This window comes from Porites lutea, chromosome 9 (genome assembly GCF_958299795.1).
Source record: "Porites lutea chromosome 9, jaPorLute2.1, whole genome shotgun sequence".
Classification (NCBI taxonomy): Eukaryota; Metazoa; Cnidaria; class Anthozoa; order Scleractinia; family Poritidae; genus Porites; species Porites lutea.
The window spans coordinates 16,729,910-16,741,511 of NC_133209.1; the positions used below are offsets into that span (position 1 = coordinate 16,729,910).

Sequence of the window (11,602 nt, forward strand, 5' to 3'; positions counted from 1 at the left end):
CATTGCTCGAAATCGCGCGCATTTACAAGGCCCTAAAGCTTTTTGCTGACTTGCAAGGACCCATCGGTTATAAAGATCCCCAAAATAAAGGGATAAATCTCATAGTTTATTAGATATAATATAAAATAATCGTGTAAAGTTGGCTTTTCATTTTCGCATAAATTATGACCTAAATTTGGAAACCGCTGAATTTCTCGAATTGGGTCTTTGCGATTTTGGTGAAAAAATGCCGGCAACAGCAGATTTTAGACGCAGACCTCAAAGGGGCGTGGCATTATAACCACGTGACATTTACTCCGATCGCCAAAAATTGTATGTTATATTGTAGATTGATCTATATGATATCCATTCTATGTGTTAGACTTACGATAAAAGTAAAGGTGGAGATACCAGAGAGCTTCAAAGTAGGATGGTACCCCCCCAAACAACTGGGTCGAGTCACCTTAAGTTGCAATAAATAACTGGCTCTTTGTAGCCTACAAACAACATGCTGTTTTTCGTTACAAGTAATTAATAAAATAAATTTCGGCAAACAAACAGTTAAGTTGAAAAATGATTTTACAAAAGTCTTAAAAGCAGGTCTCTTTTTCGTTTTTAACTTGCAATATCGGTCAATTTACGCAACTTTTGGTTCAGGTTTTGTTTGCTACTGCTTTACAAATGGAATAATAATTACTCACAGACAATACTGTGTAAAGAATTGTTGAATTAAAAAAACAAAACTTGTCAATTTAAGACAAAAAAAGTAGTTTAAAAACGAACTAAAACATTCAAAACGCTTTGATTACGTGGCTGATGACGTCATGTCCCTCTTTTAGTCATGAAAAAATTATCAGGTAGAACATTACTTTCCTGCAAATTTTCTCTGCCGTGTGATGAAAGGTTGACTCTCTACGGCCCTCGGCCTAGTCTCCAGACTTTTTTGCTCATGTTCATTACCCCCTTAAATTTTAAATGCCGGACGTCAACAATTTTCGTCTCGGAATTTTGTTTCCGTCGATCAAAACTCAATATGTTTACCCAGAGGGAGATTCTTAGGAAACAAAATTCACCTTTTTTTAAATTTTCTCCGATTAGGTTTTACTGCCTCAGAGAGTAAAGGAAGAAAAGTAATCAGCTCGGCCTCACAGTGGGAACTCTTTAACCTTGAGGTCGACACTATCTTAAAAATGCTTCCGTTTCTGATGTAGAAGTTTTGACCAGCCTCGCACATCATGAATTTACGGAAATCATGTCCAAGTACCTTTACGAGTCCATTGGAACGCAGGAGTTTGTAAGGCGACATATGCATACTAACACAAAGTCCATGCATTGTTGTTCCAAGCACATTACATATTTCCTTAACGAAAGCAGCCACCATCCTTGGACTTGGTCGAGAGAGCCTTGTTGCTGTAGCAGTTGACGAAACCCGGGGAAGGATCCTACTGGTAATGTTTTATTGTGTTATCTTCGAGTAGCCACAAACAACTCTCGTTTTATTCACACACTTTTTTTCTGTCTATATTGTATTGAGTATACTTCAATCATTGCAGCCTTCTCGTATCAAGCGTTCGTTCCCCTTGAACAGCAGTCGGGAAAACGCTAGTTTCGTCAAGCTAGCTGATGCGCAGAACGGGGACCGTGAAGACTCGAGGTACAAAATTTTCAGTGGTACAAAAAATGATAATGCAACACTAAATTTTACTGTTATCTATGTAGGGTGAAAAAAGGTTACTCTTCAATGTCTCTGTATCAGTAAACTGGCAGGTGTTAAAGTAGACTGACAGAACTGACCAGCGTTGTGCCTTCCACATGCAGTGCTTTAATTTGTATTTGGTTTTATTCTAATGTCACTCCCTACTGATTTAAACAGAGAACAACAAAGAACAACAACTGCAACTGCATGCGTAAAAAAATGTATGTCGGCATGTTTTGCTTTTTTGTATGTGAACAGAATTAAGCTTAATTTCAGTGTGTTACAATGATTTTTGCTGTTCATATATTGAGATTAGAAAAGGTGTTTTAAAGTGAAGGTTATTTTTTGTACCAACATCTAGAATTGAACAGCACTAAAGAAAAACTGGATAGAGAAATTCCAGTGATTACCGTAGTAGCTGTCACAGGAACTACAGAACAAAGCGCTGTAGATCCAGTGACTGCAATTGTCGATTTGCGCAAAAAGTTTAGAACAAAGGTAATTATTAGGCTAATGAAAACCAGTTCACCATCACCATTACAATTACTATTACTATCACATAATCATTATCATCATCATTATCATCATTATCATCATCATCATCATCATCATCATCATCATCATCATCATCATCATCGTTATCTTTATTGTAATCCTTATAGGTTTATTATGTCGGCATGGTCACTTTTCATCACTTTTTCGTTTTTCTAGATAGAGTCAATACACCTTGTTTTTCTCATCTAAACTAGCAATGGCATCCACTAAATCTAATCTACTAAATATCCCACTTATGTTTTTACAGTTACAACTAGGGTCTTAACTTCAGCATTCACGCGGATGCGGCCTGGGGAGGATATTTCTGTAGTAGCTGCGCACGCAGCCAAAAAGCAGTCCTATGCCGACAGCCAAAGAAATAGGATTTGTTCCGGAAATGTACCTGAGTTCCTACGTCCACGAACAGTAATCAGCTCTCCACCATCGTGATACAATTACTGTAGATCCGCACAAACTTATCCTGGCGGTGCAATCTGTTATAGAGACAGAAGGATGAACTCATTTCTGTCAATCACCACTAAAGTGCTCTACTACCATGGAAAAATGATTCTCGGTGACGTTGGTATCGAGGGATCCAGGGGCAGCTGCTGTAGGGGTCATGATGGCAACGGGGTAACCATTCACGACTGTTTTTCTGATATTGGTTCAAAAGCAAAGAAGATATCCTCAGTACAAATCACAGGTAGCCCAAGTTCACTATGAGAGCCCTGATCAACATTATCCTACTTAGCTAGTTTTTCATTCATACAGCAACAATTATAAGACGTTTTATGAGAATTACTTCTTTTTTTTACCAGATTTTCAATTTTGATGATTTTATTCCTCTACCCGCCTCAACCCGCCGGAAGTACAAGGAAACCCATGCTGACCCACCATGGTAGGGGGTGGGGAGGTAATTGGATACCCATCAAATTTCCTTTTTGGAACCCCGGATCGGCAGTCCAGAAGATTTACACTTTTGGAAATGTGCGAAACAATAGCGTGACGTCACAACATTCGGGAATTTAGAACTAGAATAGGGTTTATGGGCAATGACACAGCTGTAGGAACATAGCCTCTCTGGCTTAGGCTAAGGGCTAGTCACATCAATTTACATACTCTTTTAAAAAATCTTTTCTTCACATTTGTTTCTTTTTTCAATTCTTTTGTTTTTCTTGTTTTTTGTTTTGTTTTTGTTTTTGTTTTTAATTTATTTCCACTTTTTATACCATTAAGAGAACTACTGAAATCTTGGTTGGCATTTAAGAACCATGACATTAACGCTTGGTCAGGGTCAGATGATTGAGCGGTTCCAGGTTCCAGAAATCGCGCCCAAATCCCTCAGCCTTTCAGTGAATAGAAGCCCTGTCCGGGATATGGTTTTCGTGTCAGCACGTTTCATGTCGGTAGAGTGTGAACATGACCCATAACAACTGTGTGAATTGATCATGTGACAACTATCCTCGCAGTCACGAGAATTGCGAGAGCAAACGTTTGCCGGAACTAATGACATCCGTTCCCACTCTATGTAAATGTTATGTGGTCCATGCAGTGTAAAACGACACTCCGATGAGTAAAACGGCACGTCATGGTTACCCTGAGGAGTGGCCAAGTAACCGCGTTCCATCAATCACGCGTGCGCAGGTTATAAAGTCATCGGTTAACTAATTTAGGCTAAGTTAGAAAGTAACGTTGAATTAACGCCGGAATTTGGACGAACTGCACAGAAAAAGTGCACTAAGGTAAGAGCAACGATTTGTTTCATCCTTACAGGCATTTTACATTAATATTTTATTCACTGATTTGCATTGACATCGACGAATTTCTAAAAGCTGCTATATATAAGTCGGGTTAGAGTTTAATGAAAACTATAAAATAGCCTCATATGTTATGTAAAACGAACCAGCACACAAAAAAACTGAAACAGCACGAAAAACTGACAAATGTACTTGACACTGATTTTAAAAAAATTATAATAGAAATAACAGAGACAAATGACTCTTTAATTTACGCACCAGTCCTTGTATCAGGTTGCTCAAAGAAGGTCAATGCCAGCCACTTAAGTACCAAAAACTGTACGTAGTCTTTATAGATAAGCTTTCAAAGTAGTATTGAACTGAACTTCAATTTAACTGATCTGTTGACCGTGAAATCTTAAAGTATTTTTTTCCTATCACAAACCCTTGACAAAACCTTTTATAGCGCATGACTAAAGTTATTTTAGACTCCTGCTTGTCCAGAACAGCCAGATTCAACAAAGCGATCGACGGAGCATTGAAGACTTTATGTAAGAAAGTAATCGGAAATTATAAAAACTTACGTTTGATTTGTAAGTTTTCGACTTGTGATCACGCGTTAGTTTTATCTGAATTATTGTTTAACTTCAGATCGCTTTGAAATTATTATTATTATTCGGTATTAATGAAAAAGAAGAAGGAAAAAAAAAAAAAAAAAAAGAAGATATTTGAAGGCAATTATTCTGAAAATGTTAGAAGGAAACGGCCCGGGCTTCTTAAAGCAGTTAAAAAATTTCCAGAGTTTGTGCGATGCAGTTAATTTGTTTGGCTATTGCACAATTGCACGCCTATGTATACGTATGTAAGTAAATTATTCACGGCACTTGGCGCTGTCTTGACGTCAATGCTGGGGATTGAAATTAATTAAGGCATAAATACAAAACTGTGCAAACAGTGTGATTAGGTTTCACCGTCAATATTATAATTGTAATCGTATTTTAACATTTCAGAAAAGAGATTGAACTTATGGTTGATAAAAATCTCCCATTTGCTTACTTCTTCTTTTTTTTACGAACTGACCTGCTTTGATTTCAGCTGTTTTGTTAAATGACATATTACTTCTATTTCGAAGGCTTCGAAATTACTATTTCCTGCTCCGAAAACCACCGAAACGAGATGCCTGACATGCACTTTTAAAAAGAGATTAATAAGCTTTGTATAAACCAAGTTTTTGTGTAAGGGAAGAAAGAGAAAACCTCTGATGTATCCGTCAGATCCACGCTTTCCCTTCCGCGTGACTTTGCGCACGGTATTTCCTGTGACATCAACAATAGCGTCATCACTTGGTGCAGCTAGTAACGCAAGGAAACGTGACTCGAACGTGACGAACTGGGAACATTTTCCCAGCACTACTCGTATTATTTACCTACTTTAATACTAATCTGTTTAAGGGGAGCTTCATCGGCTTAGTTACGTTCTGGTAGCGCCTCTAAGCGTTCATAATTGAAGAAGCGGAACAGGACGAACTTTTTCTACTGCTTCTACTTCGTAAATCTCAGAATAGTGGCATCCGATTAACTCCATGAGTATAAAGTTCACGGGCTTATTGTCACGATACACATACACGACATTATTTACAGTCAAAAAAATGGCCGCTGAACGAAAATACTGTCAATTGTTCTGAAGTGTTCAAAATGTCAAAACGAGAGGTTTTGCTTGAAATTTGGACGATTTTTCGCGGAGATATTGCGAAGCGAATAACAGGAAATTTAACCGTGGAGTCCATACTGAAATTTACGGTGTTTTCAAGGTTATAAACCGAGAGAAATTTTAATCGGTATGTGTAAAATGTAACGGGACCTGAAAGTAAGCATCTTCAACTCCCAGAACCGATCACTGGTCGTTGTATGTGAGGAACTTGGACGAGAACTGGAACACTTTAACTGGACTCTGTGTAGTGTTTTATCGCCGACAGCCATACAAATCCTATACAGTCAATTTGCAAATCTGTTTACTTTAAAACCGAAACGGATAAAACTTGCAAGGTAAGTTAATAAATGCAGATTCATTTAGTTAAAGAAAAATACTAATAGAATTGATAGGGTGTCGACGAATACGAATGCCTTTAAGAAAGTTTTTTTTGTTTCGAGATAAATCGATTATTGGCTTTTTCAAGTTCCCATTTCGCGGTGGCTTTAGTTTACATCGACATAAAACGGTATCTATGGCAAGAAACTTTACTCGAGCTGTGAACTTTAAACGGGTTTATCGAAACTCGCTAATGCTGACAATAATCGTGCTTGCTGAATGGGCGAACACACAGAATTGAGGAGAAGCATATTAACAAATGATAACAAGATCATGCACAAAGTTAATGATAAAAGCTTAGCAAGATAGAGATACGAACAAAAGCAAAACCTCTGGACTACATTGATAACAACTGTAAGCTCTACACAGTCGCCAAACCTTGTCAGTAATAGCTGCTATTTCCATCAAGGTGGTCTTTGTGAAGCTCGCGGCTGTCGCGGTGAAGCATTGAACTTGTATGCGAAATTCTCAAAGCTCCTTTTTTTTCAGCGTCTTCTTTATCCTTATCCAAAATTTTGACTTCCAAAGTGGCGATACAAAAAATACTTGTGCAAGGAAAAATCGTATGAAACAAGGGGGGTGATCCATTCAACCAGAATTTCTGGTAATTTCAGTCCAGAACTCAATGGATCGGTTTGGTCCAACTGGAAAAGTTTTGAAACAACTGGTCCATGATCCACCTTTTGAGGTGAACCACTTTTCGCAGTCAGACCGGTCAGAATTTTAGTTGAATGGATCACGTCCAAGTGCTGAGAACATCATTTCTTGGTGCCAGACCTCTTGTCTTCCCTCCCCTGGGTGATCGTTTTTCTGCTCAGATGCCCGAAAGTGGAAATTATAACTGGGCTTGCCTGTGGGCAGCCCAGTAATTAACACGAGCTTTAACCCATTCGCTCCTAGAGATTTTGCCGAAAAACGCGTTTTGAAGCTAGTCGAGTGGTTTTCTGGTCACTGTCGTGCTATAAAGAGCTAAAACTTACCACAAACTGGTTTACAGGTCGAACACTTCGCGGTCTTCCGATCCAGATGCAAAATATCAGCTTGCGAAGTTCGGGCATGCGCAGAAAGCAAAATTTCGACATAGTTTTTGGGTTTAAAAGTGACACAGCAGTCTTGACTTTTACTTTTCGCTTTCTCTCCTCCCTTCCTTTTTTTGCTTTTCTTGCCTCATTTTTTTTTTCTCTTGCTGGGCATTTAGTAGGCTTGATTTTGGTGGGAAGAGTTTTTAGGAAAGCTTTTAGGATCTTAGGATTAGGCGAAAGGAAAGGTAGGTGGGTAATGGGACAAGATTTTCATGGAGATTTTCAGGTCAATGTCACGTGGTTTTTTGCTTGTTTCTCCGGTGTCCTTGACTGAATTGTGCTCATTCTGGTATGGTTTGAAAGATCTCTTCACTCTGCACAAGTTAGTGAAGAAAGTTGTCCTTGACCGTTAAAACTGATGACGTCACAATGGGTAGAAAGGACCTGGATCCGCACGGGCGGTTACGGGCGGTTCAGGGGCGAATGGGTTAAAGAAATTGAACACCTTTCGTTGAGGTGTTTCGGTCAGATGGTACCGATTCTACAGTTGTATAAGTTTGCAACACCGGTTGGCATGATCCTTGATCAGTGTATTAGGCTCATTCACTGACAGTCCGCTATCTGTATGTATTATTATTATTATCATTATCATTATTATCATTATTATTATATATTTTTTTTTTTTCTCAAGGAAGGATGTTTAGACGCAGAAGAAGCTCTGCTCGAGAAGATGACTGTAATACAGCAACAAAGCGAGCACGCTTGTCGAAAGCCCTGATGTACTCGCAGCAAAGAGAAGTATTTACCAGAGGAGATCACGTGGTCGACAGGCAAAAACAATGGGCATCCGTTGGTGCTTGGTTTTTGGGACCCAAAGCAGAAAACGGAGAAGTGTTTCGGGACTTGTTGACAAAGGCCATCGATTCTCATATCGGATTCCGTCACAGGTACATTACAATAATACTTCATTACAAGTAATATTTGATGGGAAACACAAAAGTGCGCGGTGATGCTTTTTCCAAGTGGATTGAACTTGTGCAGAAGTTACATACTACTTTACTCAAGTTACTCAATTTTCTTTTTTGTGGAGACCGTTTTTTGTTTCTGGCCCTAAAAATTGCGGGCATACAATACTCATATAAGATAGTTTGTTAGCCTGCCTAGCAGGTGTCAGTAGGGTGAAGGGATAAATTCTGAGGAATAGGCATTTTTTGGTAGTTTTTGTGCCTCTTTTGTAAGCTGAAATAAACTCTTCCACAGTTTTTTTTTCAACTTCTGTCATGGGCCACGCAGTACGGCTACCGTAAACTTCTGCCCTGGTCTTATAAATCTTTGTAAGGGGTTTTGGCGGGCCGGAATGGAAAAAAGCTCTTCGAAACAAGCTGTGAGAGTGCTAACGAAAATCCAGATATGTTTTGGTTTTGCTGGTTTAAAATTAGGCTTTAAAACATCATAATAAAATCAAATCATTTCAATGCATTTAAGTTGGGGTGGGCTTGTAGTGGGAGATCTGTAATCAGATATATTGTTTTGTTTACAGGAAGATTAGCCTATACATGATATATAATAACAATAATAGTACTGATTATTATAATTATGATTATGATAGTTTAGTATTATTATTATTGATTATTATCATTCATTCAAACTATTTCTCCGTTCGTGATTGTTTCAAATTCCCAGGCTAATGATTTTTTATTACTAGCTACCATTGACCAAATTTGAAAGGCGTTTGAGAGATCTGATAAAATGACATCAATACTGCAAGGCGTTAAAACGTTTTTTCACACTTTTTGAAAAGAAGAAATAAGCCGAAGCACTGCCTAAAAACATTGCAAGAACAGCAAAAATGTCACTTTACGAATGACATATAGAATATCTCCTAGTTTAAACATCCATCCCCTTAGTTTATAACCTGAATTTGGCGAGAAACTGGAAATTGAAGACGGAAACATAATACCAATCAACGTAAGAAATTTTTAGCATGTTTTTAAACTATGAAGTGTTTTGAATGAATAACAAAACAATTATTGTATCTGGCGTGTGTATGATCTGAAGAATTATGCAGATCGAGGAGAGTGTTATCAACGCCATGGCGTTTTCGACCTTGGTGGATAAAACCTCTTTGCTGTGCATGATTCGATTTTCAGATCTAGCGAAAGGTGAATCTAACAATTTCTATTTTTTTTTAAAATAACTATTTCAATCCTATTCATCCTCATCCAATAATTGTCCATTATATTTAACAGTTATTTTCCCTGTGATCCCCCTTATGTCACTGATGAGCTGCGGGAAGCAGGATCCTTCAGCTATGCCATGAAGAACCTACAATCTGAAATGGAAAAATTGCAACTGGAATTAAAAAACTCTGTTCCATTCTTTAGTTCAAGATACAAGGTACATGTATAGAATTAAGGTATATTATTACTTTGATTCATCGATCCATTTAATCATTCATTCCCTTCTTTTTCTTCATCAAATCTTAGTAATTTTAATAATAATAATAATAATAATAATAATGATGATAAATGATAATGATAATCCTTTTTTATTTTATCTAAATTCCATAACCTGTAAAGAGACAAAAAACAAATCAATCGAATCAATCAATCAGATGAAATTAATGATAATAATAATAATAATAATAATAATAATGATGATAACTACTACTACTACTACTACTACTACTACTACTACTACTACTACTACTACTACTACTACTACTACTACTACTACTACTACTACTACTACTACTACTACTACTACTACTACTACTACTACTACTACTACTACTACTACTACTACTACTACTACTACTACTACTACTACTACTACTACTACTACTACTACTACTACTACTACTACTACTACTACTACTACTACTACTACTACTACTACTACTACTACTACTACTACTACTACTACTACTACTACTACTACTACTACTACTACTACTACTACTACTACTACTACTACTACTACTACTACTACTACTACTACTACTACTACTACTACTACTACTACTACTACTACTACTACTACTACTACTACTACTACTACTACTACTACTACTACTACTACTACTACTACTACTACTACTACTACTACTACTACTACTACTACTACTACTACTACTACTACTACTACTACTACTACTACTACTACTACTACTACTACTACTACTACTACTACTACTACTACTACTACTACTACTACTACTACTACTACTACTACTACTACTACTACTACTACTACTACTACTACTACTACTACTACTACTACTACTACTACTACTACTACTACTACTACTACTACTACTACTACTACTACTACTACTACTACTACTACTACTACTACTACTACTACTACTACTACTACTACTACTACTACTACTACTACTACTACTACTACTACTACTACTACTACTACTACTACTACTACTACTACTACTACTACTACTACTACTACTACTACTACTACTACTACTACTACTACTACTACTACTACTACTACTACTACTACTACTACTACTACTACTACTACTACTACTACTACTACTACTACTACTACTACTACTACTACTACTACTACTACTACTACTACTACTACTACTACTACTACTACTACTACTACTACTACTACTACTACTACTACTACTACTACTACTACTACTACTACTACTACTACTACTACTACTACTACTACTACTACTACTACTACTACTACTACTACTACTACTACTACTACTACTACTACTACTACTACTACTACTACTACTACTACTACTACTACTACTACTACTACTACTACTACTACTACTACTACTACTACTACTACTACTACTACTACTACTACTACTACTACTACTACTACTACTACTACTACTACTACTACTACTACTACTACTACTACTACTACTACTACTACTACTACTACTACTACTACTACTACTACTACTACTACTACTACTACTACTACTACTACTACTACTACTACTACTACTACTACTACTACTACTACTACTACTACTACTACTACTACTACTACTACTACTACTACTACTACTACTACTACTACTACTACTACTACTACTACTACTACTACTACTACTACTACTACTACTACTACTACTACTACTACTACTACTACTACTACTACTACTACTACTACTACTACTACTACTACTACTACTACTACTACTACTACTACTACTACTACTACTACTACTACTACTACTACTACTACTACTACTACTACTACTACTACTACTACTACTACTACTACTACTACTACTACTACTACTACTACTACTACTACTACTACTACTACTACTACTACTACTACTACTACTACTACTACTACTACTACTACTACTACTACTACTACTACTACTACTACTACTACTACTACTACTACTACTACTACTACTACTACTACTACTACTACTACTACTACTACTACTACTACTACTACTACTACTACTACTACTACTACTACTACTACTACTACTACTACTACTACTACTACTACTACTACTACTACTACTA

The 11,602-nt window shown here is 37.0% G+C and overlaps 1 protein-coding gene across 1 annotated transcript in view; it reads left to right on the forward strand.

Annotated features, from left to right (window-relative positions):
* The first annotated feature begins 7,751 nt into the window (after positions 1 to 7,751).
* Positions 7,752 to 11,602, forward strand: part of LOC140947838 (L-tyrosine decarboxylase-like) — a 14,445-nt gene continuing 10,594 nt past the window's right edge. The window contains exons 1-2 of the mRNA XM_073397039.1: positions 7,752 to 8,002; positions 9,305 to 9,452. Of these exons, the coding sequence (XP_073253140.1) occupies positions 7,752 to 8,002; positions 9,305 to 9,452 (399 nt within the window). The remainder of the gene's footprint in view (positions 8,003 to 9,304; positions 9,453 to 11,602) is intronic.